This window comes from Pleurodeles waltl, chromosome 6, assembly GCF_031143425.1.
Source record: "Pleurodeles waltl isolate 20211129_DDA chromosome 6, aPleWal1.hap1.20221129, whole genome shotgun sequence".
Taxonomy (NCBI): domain Eukaryota; kingdom Metazoa; phylum Chordata; class Amphibia; order Caudata; family Salamandridae; genus Pleurodeles; species Pleurodeles waltl.
In genome coordinates, this window is record NC_090445.1 from 14,820,225 (window position 1) to 14,838,911 (window position 18,687).

Genomic DNA, 18,687 nt, shown 5'->3' on the forward strand with positions numbered 1-18,687 from the left:
GATAACAAGAAAGGCTCAAGTACCTACATATTGTTATTAACTGGCCTGGATGGAATGGTCTCAGATAACCTATACCCTTTAATTACCAAGACCAGTACAGAATTTCACCAACTCAATTTTCTGTATGGAAGTGATTGGTAGTGGTTAAAATAGTGTTAGCCCCCGTCTTTACCTGGGAATGTTGCCTCTCCTGACTAAGAGTCCCATATTAGTCATGGCCAAAGGCATTAAATCCTTAAAATGGAGCACAATGAGACCACGTTTGAACTTCTCCGAGATGTTTGCACACAGGAGAAGTGATGATGTAGGGGTCCTTTATATTAAACACTGTTGCAATGCCCTACATCAGGTCTTGGATTGCTGACCTTCCTTTTGGGGTTCAAGTGGAATGCAACAGCGCCCTGGTTTAGACCTCCTTTACCGCCATAAATCACCTTCTGCGCTAACGACCAACCATATCATGCAGAATATGGTGAGGATTTGGGACCATTATTAGCACAATGAGAACCTACGCGACATGGCACCACCGTTTGGTCAGGCACTAATATTCGGATCCTCCTAAGTATCTCTGTCTCATTTAAGGCTAAAGACACCTCAACACTATATACGGAGACGTCCGTGGTATTGAGGATTTCCTTCTCAGCTACATCAGTAGTAGTGATATCTGGAGCTGTAGGTTGTTCAAGCTTGAACCTTTAAAGGACCAATCCCCACTAGGTCTCCTTATCTCTGAACATACATCTACCATTAAAATGGCGAACCCTCAACAGGTAGCAATTGCAGTAAATATGCGACCACCCCTTACTGCACATTTATTGGCAAATGGCCTAACGGCCAGGGGTGTCCAGTTACATTTGTTCTTGACGCACAACCAGCCTATAGAACAGAATTTTTCTATTCTTGGGTCACCTTTCCAGCAGTAGATGGGAACACAAATACATTTCATCACTATACACCTGCAAACATACCTGCACAATACAGAGCACATGCATATTTAGAAACACTTTTATCTCATCAAGATCATAGCAATTGGCTTGATGGCACCCTAACACATACAATATTACATGTTAGGTTAGGTCCTCTGAGCAATGATGGCCCGACCCGGCTGTCATTGGCCACATATACACCACACCCTGATGCAGCAACCTTAGCAGTAGATGAGGTTTGCCGCTTATATATAGAGCTCACAACACTATACAGATTATTAGTACTGTTTGTAATGCAAACATTAAATATTAACCCAGCACGTGCTGCCTCAGTGCAAAAACATGCAGGCACACCAGGCATTAACTCTGCGACTGTACATTTGATCATGGGTAAAGTACCCATCAAGCGGGAGGGAATTTAGTTTATCTAAAAAAAAAAATGCACTAGAAGCAGATTTTCCTCCTACAGGACCTCAAGATAAACCTAGAATTCTCACTATGTGCTTGCCATTCAGGATTGTTCCCACAGTTGATAACTGCAATACATGGGGCACGGTATTTGCCATGCTCTATACTACCGCACACAGTACACTGACACTTGCTAATCTTCCAGAGGTGTTAAAACAAATTCAAGATGAATACGGGGCTGCCCTGGATTTGGGGATGCAATTAATGGGCAATTTTGCCATAGTTTATTCAATTATTTTAAGTAATCTGAAAGGGGAATTAGTTGCATTAGCAGTGCACATGCAGCTCCCTGATGTTCCTCCACAGGATCAAGAATAGGAGCTACCAAAGATTATCGCAGAAACCTATTCTAGTATTGGTCGAGATAGTCTGGGGGCCAGACCGATTGAACCACAATTTCAAGGCAGATCTGAATAAAGATATTACCAAGCAAGCGCCTGAAGGTTCCAAAAAATGCGGGGATCAAAAACAACAAACAACTAAAAAAGAAAGAGGAGAATCTCTGCATGCGGAGACCCCACAAAATAGGTACAACCTTAGAAATACAGATAATACAAAAACACCTGACAGATATCAATATACTGATACACGCCAATCTCGTTCCTTTCAGGACTCACCGGGAAAACGCAGTGAGCGAGGTTGGCAGAGCAGCGAACACGGTTCGTGAAAGGACTCACAACGCCATTCTGAAGTTTCTGTTAAAAAAAGAAGAGAAACTTCCTCAACAAAAACCCCAATTTAAAAACAAAAAGGTGTCAGCAGTTACAATTTGACATGCCACTCAAGTAGAGGGCTTTACTGAAGAACAAGAAGTGGGCACTGGCACTGCTCGACAGTGCAGCAGAGGTCACAATAGTTCGTCAGGATCTTCAAGAGCATCTGGTGGTGAAAGCAACTGATATCTTCTTACAAGTTGAGACTGTGGGCATGAGTGTCTCCACACCCGATAGAGTGTAGAGAGTAACCATTCAGTTAGAAGGGGACATTGAACGCATAATTGATACTATCTTTTGGGACCGCGCTGTCTCTATGATATTTTGCTGGCTGAAAAAGATTAGCCGCCAGAATTCATCAGCAATCTCCCTTGTGGGAGAGGATGTGATGGAAAAAAAATCTTTGCCCCTTGTTCCCAGAAAGCTTGTTGAAATGCATGACATTGATTGGGCATTGGCACAGGCACCTTCGTTATAACGCAATCACGTAAGATGGGACAATGATTCCCTCTACCACGTAATAACTATAAAACCCTAACCGCAACCTCAATATCCTATCAAATATGATGCTAAAGCACATGTGAGGGAAATCCTCAACCAATTGGAGTATCAGGGTGTTATTAAACCCTCATACTCATCCATGAATATCCGTTATTTCCAGTTGCTAAACCCGACCATTCATATAGAATAGTCTTAGACTACAGACATTTAAATAGTCACACTAAAACATTTGCTATACAAAATGTGCATAGCACAGCACTTATGAACATATAGTGCTCAGAAAATACAAAATGGCCCTGGATATATCCAGCATGTTTTTCTGCCGAAATATAGCACCTGAAAGTAAGGACCTAACAAGTTTTAGCGCCCTTGGCTCATAGAAAAAATTCTGCTGACTCCCACAGGGGTACAAGAAGGGCCCTGGGCTGTTCTCAGATCATGTAACATCTATTTTACACGACATTGACCCTGACGCGTTGTCATATATGGATGACATTTATCTCACAGATGACAACCTCATGCAACATTTAAGACTGGTAGCCCACATTGTTGTAGGATTTGCCGAAATCTGCTACAAATTCTCACTGCTGTCCAGATGGCAGACCGTAAAAAGAGACCTCTGGCCCTGGAGAAGCACATTATTGTTGTTCCCATGCTCTAGCCCTAGAGGCTGATACCAAAGGAAGCATTCCTAATGCTAAAGCACTACATCCACGTTGGATCCAGTGGGCAAGATCTCGGACAGCCACTGATGTTGATTACGTTTTTGACTCCAAATTACAGACACAAGAATTCTTATAGTATGAACTTGAGTATGCAGTTCCAGCGAATACATTACCTATGGAACAATATCATAAAATTGTGTATGCTGATGGTTCAGCCCAACCAGCCATAGGAACAAAACATCAATACTCAGCTGCTTGTGCAGTCGGGAGTGGTTACATGAAGGATGGCAAGTTCCATCCACAAAATAACTACACGCAGATTCTAGGATATTGCACTTCACAACTTGCAGAGCTCTGGTGATGGCACTGGAACATACGGATCCTGAGCAGATGACATTGATTGTCTGTGATTCGTACTATTGTGTTCAGTCCTTTAATGAATATCTGCATTACTGGTGCCAAATGGGTTCAGAGATTCAAAAGGCGCCACCATTAAACACAGACTTCTGTGACGGAAAGTATTGGATCTGAAGGAAACGCTACCTAATGTCCATGTTGTACATACACTAGGACCTCAGCGTGTTGGAATACACGTTGAAGGCAATACTTTGGCTGATGAAGCAGCCAAATCCACAGTAGCTATGGCTTCTGTTGCTGCAGTAACTCGTTCCAAGCTAAAAGTTAATGATGAAAAACTGGCAGACGTAGCAGCTTCGGCTGATGGCATACCTTTTCCTAAAGCATATCCTGCTAAGTATTCCTACTGGATGGCAGGCTTGTTTGATGCACAAGTAACAATACCAGGTGTGGGAGTTTGGATAATTCCCAATAAAGAACTAAGACCTGCGTTAGTAAAGCAGTGCATGCATGAGGGTGTTGCTTCTGCCCATGCAGGTTTGGCGGCTACAATTTCAATATCGCAATCACGATATTGGTGGCCAGGTCTATACAAAGAGACCAAGCAGTATGTCCTTTGGTGTGACATCTGTCGGCAAATAAAAGGGTCCACCGTGAAGCGCCCACTGCAGACACCCCTCCTAATCTCTAACAAACCATTACAATGTGTGTACTTGGACCATTGTGGTCCCCTGACACCAGGTAGTGCATACAAATGTATTCTGTTCCTGCTCAGGATTTCTGTGGGTTTGGCCACAACGCTCGGCTGACAAACTGTTATTAAAGATTTGCAAGTCTTTATTGGTACATATGCTGTTGCAGCTTTCTATTCGGACTGGAGCCCTGCTTTTGCTTCAAGGGCATACAGGACACCATGGCTTCATTAGGGGTCCAACTGCATTACTCTCCTCCATTTCATCCCGAGGGAAATAGTGTTGTGGAGTGACAAAGCCGAGATTTAAAGCAATCCTAAACAGCTAGAGTATTAGGCACGGGTCGTAGTGGCTTACACACCTATATGGAGTCCAGCGAGCACTTAATCTGCCTCGAAGGTCCCTGGTGGGGGGCGTACATCATATGAATGCCTTTTCGGAACTCAAATGTATGTCTCACATCTTGATGGTCCTGGCGTGGAGGCAGCGGATACACCCTATGACATAAATGAACTTGTCTCTGTCTTGCAGGACTTAAAACAGTTCTGTGATGACAACGCATCTGCCAATGCTGCCTCCCTTCGAATCAGGGATGTACCAGTAACATCCACTGGCTGGATTCCTAAGCTTGGGGATATAGTGTGTGAAAAGATTGCTGTGAAAAAGGAATTTGGTCCTTCTAACCACGCACCGGTTCCTGACCTGGGAATACACCGTATCAGAACTGTGATTCTACTACCGCTGCCTGGCTTTAAAGAAAATCGCTTTGTCTCCATTGACAATGTCAAATTACATGTGGCTGATCCTGCACAGCAGACTTGGAGCACTCCTGAGTAGTGCCCGAATCCCACCCACTACAGACCAGGATGTTCCCCTACAAGTTTTCAACAGCAACGCTGATACCTCTGTGCTTGGGGAGGGTGGAAAATGAGCTTTCATTGGTTCCACTGACAACCACTTCGACATTGATTTCTGCTAACCCAGGGCAGTGTTCTACAAATTCTACTCAAACTGATGTAGTAACTTATTACACACCACCGAGAGAATCATTAGCAGCTTCACCTCTTCAAAATACACCTCTAGCATTTGTTTGTACAGATGATGGTTACTTAGTCGATGCAGACAACTTTTTTTTCAGACTCATCTGCCTCTACTGCAACAGAACTTTCAAGAGCATGTAAGCTGATACATTGGCTTAAAATGAACTATTTCATTCCTCCATGGATTTATCTATGGGTTTTATTGACTGTACTCGCCTTTCTCCTTTGGATTGGGTTTGTTATAGTTTTCTTTCTGCTGATGCAGGGTCATTTTCTTCCTCAACACGCTACAGTTGAACTGGTGGATGATGTTCTAAAACCACATTTTTCATCACACAAAATTCGCAGAGACTTCTCTAGTGATCATTACAGCCTTACCAATTCCCGATTGGATTGTTTGGGACAAAATTCATATTCGATATATACGGGCCTACTGAGGTCATTCGAAAACCATATGTATTTAAATTTTCCATGACCGATGTAATCACACACAGAGTGGTTTCTGATGATTGGGATGTGAAAACTGTTCATGCTATGAGGTTTGATCTGAAATATTATACAATATTTGAAAATGAAGATGTGTACCAGTTTAAAGGAAATTATGGTGATATGTTCTGTTATAATTACTATGGACATTACTTCATTCACAGAGCAAGTAGCCCTTACACAATGGGAATACTGCCAGACACCACCAGTTGGCAGTTCAAAAACGTATACTGAGAAATTTGCATATTTTTCTGGGCACAATGTCAAGAATGCCGAGTCATAATATTTTAAATTGCCAAAAATGGAAAGTCAGCGTTTTATTGACAGATAGAAAATGTATTTACTCTGATTCATTTGATTCCCGATTGGCTATAGAAGGCTATGAGTACTGGTTGAAGTCAATTGACTTAGTCTATGAGGAGCAAAAATCTGGCAAATAAGAGGAAGAGAAGCTTTATTTAGAGCATGTGTGATTCCTGTTCAAATAATAATTTTAAATTAAACAGTGCAACAAACAAGCTGCTTAGACTTAGCAAATATTAAAGAACTGTATGCGCCCAGCATTCCTACTCCTGCTAAATTTTACAAGTGGCAAAAAATATATAGGTATTTCTTAAAAATCAGCTCAATTAATGGTGTCCTGAATGGTGCATTCACTGCATGATTTTTGCGTCCTGGTGAGTGATTATTGTGGCCTCAAGACACCAATGGGTGCCACACTCGTTTTGTTAACTCCTCAGGGGTTTTAGAATGAATAGGCCGGACCCTCGCTACGTGTCCTCAGAACACTCTGGTATAGTGACAACATATGGTGTAGGGAAACTATGCCAGCAATGGACAAGGGTCCCCTCACTGGATGCTGTCAAAGATCATCTACTTCTGTGCAATAACACAGATTTACAGGATTTCCTGTTAGGCCTCAGAAGACAATGCAGAACACGCTTCTTGTATGCTGCATATAATGAAATGTGGAAGCTTTCCATACAAGAGGCAGCTGCCCAGTTAAGGCAAATAGATCAGGAAAACTTACAGAAAGCATTAGCCGTTGTAGAAAATGGGATTAACCCCTTGTCTGACCGAATCTACACCTTAAATAATATTGCATTCTCTGCAATATATATAGTACAGAGTGATGTATCATTTTTGCAAAATAGACAGTCAGCGAAGATCCTTTATGCAGTTAGATTGGACACTACAAACATTGAAAGCAGGTCACGTTCCCTGGCAACAAGTGAGTGCAACAGAGATTTTTTCCACAGTTAATTTAACGCAAAAAACAAATAATGGCTAAGAAAGAAGCAACATATGTCATGTTGAATATTGAAAAGTTGCCTTTTACTGTGGCTTAAAAACCATCTGCTGAATGGTTAATACATGGGGTTATATATCTGCCCATTTCAACACTTCAATTTACATCCTGTTTGAAACACATTCCAGTGGGCAGATATGAAAGGCTGGGAGATAGTTAAATCCACAAAGTGAGGGAGCTTCTTTTTTTCGTACAAATGTTTCAAATACATGACAGAGGTCTTTCTTAGTGGTAGTGAATGAGAGACTTCTGTAAGTCATTCGATGGTTTGTAAACAGCTGTCTTTGCACGTGGCGTGTAATGCATCCGCAGCAAACTTGTCTTGTTATCTGAAGGGAGTCCCAGTCCCCTTGATTAGACCTGCGTTCTAGGTGCTCTCCAATGGCAGCTATGTGCTCCTTAACAGTGAGAGCTGTTGTGGGATGCGAGCCAGAATAGCTTACGTCGTTTCGGTCTCCAAAATTGTTACATGCTGCAGGAATGTCCTTTTTCCCCTACGCAGTTTCAAGGAGTGGCAGACGTTTGGCCTCATATTGCTACTTCTGATGTGAATTTTGACAAGTTGAGCAGACTAAAGGCTTTGTTTTTAAAACATGTGGCGCTTACATCTGTACACAAGACCTATGCGTTTCAGGTTGCGAGGTCATTGGCAGAGATTTAGTCCCTTTATTTTCCAAGACACTTTGAATTCGTGGGACAAATATTTAATGCGCCCAATACTACTGGAATCACCGACTTTTTGAAGGCTGTTAGTTCTAGTTGTGTTCACTGTTTCTCGTCTATTTTCGGTTCAGCCATTCATTCTATATTTTCAAGTATTTTCAGGGGATTTGCGATTATTTTGGCTATAATAGGTGGCATTTTGCTGTTGCTACTTTTTCTGGGCAATGGATGTCCTGTCACAGCAAGGAGTACTGAAAATGCTACCCCAAGCACAGCTGTGTCATGAACGCATGATGCAGTATTTCGGAGCACAACTCCTGGAACTGGAGTGTGACTGGTCTTTGACTCTCCGACCGGTTTTGGATTGTGTGCAGCCCATGTTTCGATGCCTCTGGTGCCTCTTTGAAGATGCACTGAAAGTCTGTCTTTCTACGCTGCGCTTACTTTCATTTGACACTGATCTGTTGATGTTCTCGATGAAGGCTTATTATCAGACATGCGTGTTGAGGGTGCGTTTGCTACGGGAAGCCACTTGTCTGTGTCTGTTAACTTGCCACTATTGGTATGTGGTTTTTTTTAGCGTACGAATTGTTAGATTTGTTTTACCTTAAGTTGTTAAACCACCTTTGACTGGCAAGGGGAGAGTGTTGTATAGCTATTTTAGCCATGTTTTAGACACATTGTTTTAAGCTAACTGGGCCTGCCGCTGTGCACTTTAACCCTGTTACATTTTAGTCAGCATTGCTTTGTTTTTCTAGCAATAGCAATATTTGGAGTGCTGTTTTATTTTCTTTATCTCATTGTACATTTGCCTAGAAAAGCATCACATGCTTAGTAGGACATTTATTTCCCTTTGTGCTTTCTCCAAGGCTACAGTCAGATAGGGTTGCCGACAAATGTGGCATGCTGTGTCTCCACAGAAAACACACTCATACTTGGTGACCTTTCCTTAGAATGTCAGCTATTTTATTATTAAAATACCACCTTGTCCCAGACACGGTAGAGGGAGATTCCAGCCAGATGACCACGACTGTATGCTCATTGCTTCGCTACAGCTACTTGCCTAGACGACTGGACCCCTGATCTACATGGGGACGGTGTCTCTCTAGTCTACAGGCTTCTTCCTCCATGTATGAGGGATGGTGAACTCCCAGGGGAAAACCTAAAGGGCAGATTAGGCTTATTACGCTGTGCTCAGACATAGTGTAGGTAGGAGAAATATATGCATCACTCCTAGTGACAGTATGGTAGGATTATTCTTGTTTTACTCGGTTAGTAACCTGTTTGCTTTTATTGTTTCATCACACTAGTTATTGCAATACATGCCTTTTTATCTAAGATGCAGTTACTTCAATAAATTCTTATTGAACTATACTCTGCCTCTGTCGTTTTTGACTGCATGAGAATGTTGGTAACTGAGAGAAAGGGATGGAATCTGATCAACCACGATTCCCCTGAGGAGTGGTCTTGTCATGCGCCTGGTTGCCACAATCATCTCGGCTCGAGATGAGGTACTGCTAGTTAGTGGGAGAACCCGGATTCCGGCGACAGGCGTCATGTGGTGTGGAATTCTACTTAGTAGCCACAATCAATTTGATCATGTTTCCCAAATCCAGTAGCCTTGTTAGCATAATGAGAACCTACGTGACATGCTGTTGTCTCCTCGCCAGTGGCTGCACAGGAACCCTCTCACTGGTGTCAGGCTGGTTTTGTCTCCGCAAGGAGGTCAGGAGTTAAGGGCTAATGTTTCCACTCATCCTTCACACACCCTGGCAGTAGACTCGGTCAAAGCATAATGCGAGAGGTGACATAACTAACTGGATTGTAGCTAAATCTCTGAGACTCTAGTGTCTGAACAGACTCAATACCTGCAGGCAGTCTGAACTCTAGCTGCCTTGGACACTCTGCTGTGATGAAAATGAAATTAGATAAATGGACATAGGGCTTTAAGGGGGATGAAAAAGTTGGGTGGTCCCTAAAAGGGGTGTGCTTAAACCCACAAACTAAATTTCTGAGATTCCAATTGTTTGCCAACCAACTGGTATTTTGGTGCCTCTGAGCTTTCTGTTAATGTATGCAGATATATAATACAGCACCTGCCATACACCTAAAACCAGCTAGTACTATTGGCCTTATTAGGAATCGTTAACAGTCTAAGATAAAGTGCTATAGAAGAGTAAAATGTACAGGGGAAAAACAAAAACTTCCTGGAATAAGTAACACTCTTAGGGAAGGCAAGATTAAGTAAAACATGTGAAATATAAACTAGAACTAACTTGCTGACTTGGATAACCTTAATGTTCACTTCATTCCTTGTTCAGAGATCAATCAGTGTTTTTTTTCCAGTGAGTTTAAGGACAAAGATATAGGGTCCAATAGGGATCCGATTCAATGTCCATTTCTAATTACTACTGGGTCGGAGACACGGATAGAAACAGCCACTTCAAGACTTGAATGCACATAATGTCTTGCTGTGAATCGGAATGATGCAGTAACACCGTGGCTTCGATTTGGGCTTGCGTAAAGTTGAGGTAGCATGTGGGGTGGAAGGAGCTGCTGGTATTTACTGTGTGGCTGTGCTTGTGTCCGTCTCTTTATATTCCCTGTCCATTTTCTCACTCCAGATGAAAACTGGACCCTTTGCTGAACACTCCAACCAGCTGTGGAATATCAGCGCAGTTCCTACCTGGTCCAAAGTAAACCAGGGCCTGATCCGAATGTACAAGGCTGAGGTAAGCCCCTGAGAACCCTCAGTATCTATGCATTGATCATTTCAGTACCCTTATTATTTTAAGCCGTAAACAAAAGTATTCTCTGCCAGTGTTGCATGCATCATCTCAACTGATCTTCACATGCGGTGATGTCTTTTCCTGAGACAAATCCTGGCCTCCTCTACCTTCAGACATAAACCTGCCTCTCCTAATTTCGGGCATAACCCAGTCCGTCCTAACTTCAGAAATGACCAGGTTCTTCAGACATAACCTGAACCATTCTATCAGCTTCGAGCATAACCTGCTATGTTCATCATCTTTAGACAAAATCTAGTGTGTTTTAGCTGATGGATGCTTCTAACCTCCGATAACTCAACTTAGAATACTCCACAGGTGCCAGGCAGGATCTGGAAACTTTTATACAGTTGTGCACCACTAGGTGCCACTTTTCTGCTCCACATTTGCTCCGTACTGCCCTAGAATTGACAGCAGTGTGTCATACAAGTGCCACCCCTGCACGCTGATGCTATTTCTTTTCTTTCCGCTGCCTCAATTGCCAATCCGCAGCTCCACTCCCAATTTGTCTGGTCTTCTGACAACTTTTGCTTCGAATTCTAGTGTGGTAGGGAAAAATGTACCCACTTAACACTACAGGTTTCAAACCATGCCACGATTGCAGAAACTGAATGTTGGTAATGGACCTGCACAAAGTGTCCTTAGTGTCTGGGTTTAAGCTGCAACTCTAGTCGTGCAATAAATGTGCCCTCATGGACCCAAAGGTGATCTGGCACCTGGAGGCAATGTTGTATGTTGCTAAGTGCCATAGCTTTCGCACAAATCCAATTCCTTTTTCAAGGCACAGACTAATTCCTGCTCCTGAGGCTGTTACCACTGGCAGACAACTTTTACTTGAAGTCCTCTGCTAAGTCCAAGTTGATTCCAGTGTCAGACACCGAACTGACTTTGGCTGAATCTCGACTGATTTTGCACTAGAAGATTACAAAAGCGCAGCCAGTTAGCACACATCCTGACTCTGACCTGGTACCTTTACCAGGGCACCAGCAGAGGCTCTGTTGTATTTTTGGCTCTGACTCTCAACAAGGTATGATGATGGGGATGCAGAGCCCCCCCATCCCCCACCCCCACCAGACAGATGAAAACTTCTACATGCCAGTGGGACTGACATATCCTTCCCCTGTGGCAGGATTCAACTCGCCACTTGGACCACCAATGGAAAAATGCACGACCTTTGCAGTGGTGGTCCAGAGTACACCTGAGGTTCTAGATTTACAGATGCCCTCAGTTGAGACCAAAATTAATGTCCTTACTGAAATATTGCAGCCTGGGCCAACCACATTTGAACCTTTTGTCCTATTATCAGGCTCTCACCAATACATTGATGATCACCTGGCCAAAACCATGTTTTTGCCCTTCGATTAATAGACAGGTGGCCAGGGGTCACAGATGTCCTCCTGGTAATTCGGATTTTCTTACTAAACATCCCATTCCAGACAGCCTTGTGATTCAGGCTTCAACCAGTAAAGTGAATCCCAATTAATTTCCTACAACACTTCGGATAGGAGGTTCACGAGGGTTAAGGCTTTTGACAATCATATGTTTTTCTCTGCCAGTCTAGCATTACAGTTAATGTGTCTGCCTATTGCGTTGCTACATGCATGTCCTATGGGACTTCTGTGAGATCGTGCCAGAGGCCTAGAAGACCTTAGGTCTCCCTGGCTCAGACAATTAATGAACAACAAGTTGTGGCCAGGTAAGTTATACGTACTGGCCTACATACTACTGATTCCCTGGGGGAGGGAAGCTGACACCAGTGTTGCCTCCCCACCCCACAAACCCCTCCCCTATTCTGGAAGGCTAGCATGTAGGAAAATACTTTCTCCCCAACCAGTACAGCAGTCGTCCCAGTCCTTCTGAGACGATGTACATGGGGCTGACAAGCAACACACAGGCCAGCAGGGTTATCAGTATTTCAATCCTTCTTCCCTCCTTGAACAATCACCTAACCACTTTAGTTTGCCCTTAGTGGCACATGCCCATCCAGTGGTGGTCAGATCCAGCACTTCCTCCTAGGATGGCTATCCTTCATGTCTGACAGCTGGGTTTTACAAATTGTTCAGAATGGCTGTGCCCAACCTTTTATTTTTGCCCTGGAACCATATCCGTAAGAGACACTTTTAGAGGAGTGCCTTTCCATTCTATTACGTATGGTCCAAGTGTTGCTCTCAAAGTGTTATTGAGAGGATCCCGGGCTCATGGAAAGGCGAGGGGTTTTATTCATTATCTACTTGTGCTGAAAAATAATTGGTGTCCTGACTATTTTAGTCTGTTGACCCCTGAAGAAGAATGAATTAAAAATGCTCACTGCAGCACAAATCTTGGATTTTCTGGACTTGGGGACTGGATGATGTCCTTGGGTCTTGCAGGACGCAGATTTTCATATACCCATCTTTCAATCCTGCTTGACGCTACCTGTGGTTCAAGATCGGTCATGCTTCCAGTGCCCCTCGGGTGTTCACGAAAGTGATTGTGGTAGTTGTGCCACACCTTCATAGGTTGGGAATACAAGTTTTCCCTATCTCAACAACTGGCTGTTGAAGGCAGGCTCATCATGGTCCATCATAGATAACCTCCAGACGAAGGCAAACCTCTTGACTGACTTGGGGTTCACGATCAATAAGCCAAAGTTGTTTCTGACTCAGCCGCAAAGGCTGCCATTCATTGGAGCTTTCCTGAATACAGTGCAGTTCAAGGCCTTCTTTCCACCGCAATGTGACAGGACATTCAGGCTATGATATTGATGTTTCAGTCGTGGTCTTGAATCTCTGTGAGGGGTTCTGAGATTTCTTGGCCTGGTCAATTATGCCAGGTGGCACATGTAGACTCTGCAATAACATCTGACTTTCCAGTGGAATCAGCCAGACGTCTATCTGAAGCTATCCAGATTTCATAAGAGATGGCTCAAGATTTGCAGTAGTGACTGCTCAAACGCAGTAGGTCATGCAGCCGGCCCCCCTCACTTCCCCATCCAGAGCTAATGGTGGTGATGGACATGTCACTGTTGATTTGTGAAGGTCATGGGGGAGGTGGAGATCAGAGGACTGTGGTCTCCGACTGAAGTCTGGCTCCATATCTGTTTGTTGGAGTTGTGGGCCATTTGTCTTGTGCTGAAGGCTTTCCTGTTGTCCATTAGAGGGAGACTGGTGCAGATTCTCACACACAACACCACTGCGTTGTGGTATTGCAACACACAGGACAATGTGGGGTCCTAGTTCCTGAACCATGAGGTAAATTAATTCATAAAGGGTACCCCAATATACTTTAAGGCTTGGGCATGAGGGACAGTACATCAAACTCCATAAACAAAAACCTGCTAGCATATTTAATTTACAAAGAATACATCTTCAGTCATTAATACACCACCATTACTTCAAAAATCATTTTATTTCATTGACTTTGTGCATAAAGAGTTTGATAATACCATAAATGTGCTTGTCCTACATAGATGCTTCTTCCAAAATAACATTAAAAACACAATGTCATATCAATTTAAGCGAATTAAAACAAGACAAACCCCAAACCATTCTCGCCTTCATACCAGACATAGTCACACATCCTCAATACACCCCATCCCCCACCCCTCAAAGTCCCAGGTATTTTCTTAATGGCACATAAGGATAAGTTACTTACCTGTAAATCCTAGTTCTCTTCCAGGGGTATCCTCATCAAAGTCATAAACATTGAATATTCCCGCCCTTGTGCGGGGACCCCGGAGCATATATAAAATACATACACATTATACATGTGTAACAAACAGTCATGCAGGCTATCATGTTAAAAACAGGCTAAAATGCTTTATTTCTATGAAGTTTTTTTTTTTTTTTATTTTTTTTTTTAAATACTACAATAGAGCATAAATAAGTACCCAAGCTCCTAAAACTAGGCTTGGGGAAGTAAGCAGTAGCAAACTCTAGTGAAAAAATAGAGAAAACTGCATTGAAAAACAATGAAGCATTCTTAGCCAATAGGCTGCATGTAGGTTAACACAGGAGAACCATAAAAACTTTGGCACTGTGTCTTTAAGACCCTGAGCACCTCCAGTATCCCACCATGCCTCAGGGGTGAAGGAAAGGTGACAGTTGGTTCACAGTTAGGTCAGTTCTTTTTACGGTGACAATTTGTATAATTGAATCAAAATACTGTCTGTCCTGCACTTCCAGTAGACGTGTGTCCGGGGAGGAGGGTGGGTTGTTTATGACTTTGATGAGGATACCCCTGGAAGAGAACTAGGATTTACAGGTAAGTAACTTATCCTTCTCTTCCAGGGGATCCTCATCAATAGTCATAAACATTGAATAGATTAGCAAGCCCATCCCTAAACCCAGCGGACTGTCCGATAGAAGTGCAGGAATAGACATGTCTTACGCAAATAAATTCCTTAGAGAGGCCTGCCCCACTTGGGCATCCGCTCTTGCATCTGAGTCTAAACAATAATGTCTTGTAAAAGTATGGACAGACTTCCATGTAGCAGCCTTACAAATCTCAGATATAGGAACATTGTTAAGGAGAGCAGCAGTAGCCGCTTTTCCCCTTGTGGAATGCGCTCTAGGCCGCGCTAGCAATTGTCTATTAGCTAGCTGGTAAGTATTAACAATACAAGAAACTATCCATCTTGATATTGTTCGCTTAGATGCTGCTTCTCCTGTCCTTAAATGACCATAGTTCACAAACAAGCGGTTAGAGTGTCTAATCGATTTTGTCTTGTCCAGATAAAATTTCAGCACTCTTTTCAAGTCTAATGAGTGCAATGCTTTCTCAGCCGGAGTTTCCGGATTGGGAAAGAACGTCGGTAAAGTTATGGTCTGATTAATATGGAATTCTGACACCACCTTCGGAAGGAAAGATGGGTGAGTTCGTAGAACTACTCTATTGTCATGAAAAACCGTGTACGGTTCTTTTGCAGACAAGGCCTGGATCTCACTGACCCTCCTCGCTGAAGTAATGGCCACCAGAAAAGCCGTTTTCCACGTAAGGTGTTGTAAGGAGGCCTTATGGATAGGCTCGAAAGGAGGGCCCATAAGTTTTGCTAGGACTATGTTCAGTTCCCACGGAGGAGAAGGCCTCCGAATTGGCGGAAAAACTTTCTTCAAACCTTCTAAGAAATCCTTGACTACAGGTTTCGTAAAGAAGGATTCCTGAGAAGGTGACTTGCGATAGGCAGTAATAGCAGACAAATGTACCTTAATAGATGATACCTGCAGACCGGATTTCGCTAGGTGAAGCAAATAGGACAGTATGACGTCCTCCTGCGCCCGTATGGGATTATGGCCTTGCTGACAGCACCATATGTAGAATCTCTTCCACTTAAAAGCGTAGGAACGCCGCGTGGAAGGCCGTTTGGACTCTTTCAAGATGTTCATGCTCTCCTGCGAGAGTCCTAGGTGCCCATACTGCAGGAATTCAGGAGCCATGCTGTTAAGCTCAGAGAGGGTAGGTTGGGATGCAGAATCCTGCCCTCCATTCTGCTCAGAAGATCCGGTCTGCACGGCAGCCTCCTGTGAGGTTTTTCCGACAGGTTGAGGAGATCCGTGTACCAGAATTGTCGAGGCCATTGTGGCGCTATAAGAATCATTCTGGTCCTGGATCCGTAAAGTTTGCTGATCACTGCCGGAATGAGGGGAATCGGCGGAAAAGCGTAAAGAAATGTCCCTGACCAGTCGATCAACAGGGCATTCCCTCGAGATCCTGGACGGTAGAACCTGGATGCGAAGTCTGGGCATTTCCTGTTTACATCGTCTGCGAAGAGGTCCAGTTGAGGCCGACCCCATTGCGCGAAGATGTATTCTGCGACTTCGTCGTGCAGGACCCAATCGTGAACGTCCTCCAGGTGTCTGCTTAGAAAGTCTGCTTCTACGTTCTGCTGACCTGGCAGGTGAACTGCTGTGATTGACATTCCTCTGGCCAGGAGCCAATGCCATATCGCTTGGGATTCTCGTGAAAGGGGTAGGGATCTCGTTCCCCCTTGTTTGTTCAAGTAATACATCGTGGTTGTATTGTCCGTCTGTATCAATAGAGTTTTCCCCTGAATTAGCGGTGTGAAAGACTTGAGAGCCAGATGGACCGCACTGAGTTCTAGCAGATTGATGTGGTACTGCTTCTCCTTGTCTGACCACAGACCCTGCGCTTGAAAAGGACCCAGATGAGCCCCCCATCCCTGAAGAGACGCATCCGTTACCAGAGTGTCGGATGGAAGTACCTGGTGAAACGGAGCGCCCACTGACAGGTGAGGTCTGTGCATCCACCATCTCAATGACTGCAGTGCTACCTCCGGTAGCCGCATTGTGTCTTCCCAGCGACCTGTTCTTTGGCTCCAATTGGCCTCCAATGCCTCTTGGAGGGGTCTCATGTGGAGTCTGGCATTTGGGACAATAAAGATGCACGATGCCATGGAGCCCAGTAGTGATGTCACCTGACGTGCCGTAGGTGCGCTGGCTCTCAACAGGTCCTGGCACTTCTTGTTTATTGAGGACAGTCGTTCCTCCGAAGGATACACTTTTTGTAGTTCTGTGTTTATGATAGCTCCTAGGTAGTGAAGACTCTGCGTTGGAGTCAAGGTTGACTTCTGGTAATTGACCTGAAGACCTAGAGCTTCGCAAACTCCTAGTACAATGTCCCGATGGCTTCTCGCCTGCTCCGGAGAAGAAGCCTTTAGTAGCCAGTCGTCTAGGTATGGATATATGTATATCCTTTGTCTTCGTAGATGCGCCGCCACCACTGCCATACATTTCGAGAAAACTCTTGGAGCAGATTTCAGGCCAAAGGGTAGAACCCTGAACTGGTAATGCTGTAACGCTACTCGAAAGCGCAGGAATTTTCGATGCTTTGGAGCTATTGGGATGTGGAAATACGCATCCTGCAGATCGATGGAGCACATCCAGTCTCCCTGATGCAGTTGAGGGAAAATTTGGTGAAGCGCTAGCATTCTGAACTTCTGCTTTCTTATGTATTTGTTCAGCAGTCTTAGATCCAGGATTGGCCTGAAAACGCCCTCTTGACCCTTCTTTGCTACTAGAAAGTAACGGGAGTAGACCCCCTTTCCTCTGTGGGCAGGTGGAACCCTTTCTATGGCATTCTTTCTTAGGAGGGCGAGAGCCTCCTTGCGTAGCAAGGTGAGATGAGCCGGATTGTGTTTGGTTGGTGGCAAATGTGGTGGAGGCTGCTTGAAAAGGAGAGAATAGCCATGTTCGACAATATTGAGCACCCATTTGTCTCTTGTGATAGAGTGCCACTCGTGAAGATGAGCAACAATACTTCCCCCCCACCGGAGTGGTGTACAGTGTCGAGGGAAGCGAGACTTCATTGCTTAGTGGGTGCTTTTGGAGTGGACTGTTGAGGTCTACTTGACCCTCGCTCCCTTGTGTTTCTTCGCTGAAACAGAGGGCGTCCCTGTCGTTGCTGAGACCTTTGCGACCAATGAGGGGTTTGAACCCTCTGTTGGAAAGGGCGTCTATCGTACGGTCTGTACCTCCTCCTGAAATCTTTCCTTCTTTCGAGGCCTACCGCCTTCATGGTATCCACCTCGGTCTTCATGCGGGCCATCTCTTCGTCTGCATGGGCACCGAATAGAGAATTCCCGGCAAATGGGAGATTCAGGATACGTTGTTGTGCCTCCTGTTTCAAGCCAGTGAGCCTCAGCCAGGAAGATCTCCTCGCACAGATACCATGTGCGTACCCATGAGCCGCCAAATCCGCCCCATCCGCTGCCGCGCTGATAACTTGGTTAGATACCAGGCATCCTTCCTGTAGAATCTCTTGGAAATCTTGCCTGTCTTCTCTGGGCAGTTTTTCTGTAAATCTACTGAGGGAATCCCACAGAGAACGATCGTACCTGCCCAGGAGCGCAGACGCACTAGAGACCTTCATTGCTGAAGCCGCTGTCCCGCACATCTTTCTTCCCAGAGAGTCTAAATGCCTGCTCTCTTTATCCGGGGGTACCGTGGATGAAGATGCCACCGAGTGGGTCTTTCGGGCGGCAGCTATGATCACTGAGTCTGGTGGCGGATCCTTCCTAAGGAATAAAGGGTCTTGCTCTGGAGCCTTGTACTTTTTAAGAATCCGAGCCGGGGCAGACTTAAGCG

General features: G+C 44.4%; 1 protein-coding gene across 3 annotated transcripts in view; it reads left to right on the forward strand.

Annotated features, from left to right (window-relative positions):
* The window catches only part of PTPA (protein phosphatase 2 phosphatase activator), a 267,104-nt gene that overhangs the window by 149,644 nt on the left and 98,773 nt on the right, over positions 1–18,687 (forward strand). For 2 of the 3 annotated variants that reach the window (XM_069237050.1, XM_069237048.1), the window contains one exon: positions 10,445–10,552. The exons of the other annotated variant lie outside the window; for it this stretch is intronic. In XM_069237050.1, coding sequence (XP_069093151.1) covers positions 10,445–10,552 — 108 coding nt within the window. The remainder of the gene's footprint in view (positions 1–10,444; positions 10,553–18,687) is intronic. 3 annotated transcript variants of the gene reach the window in all.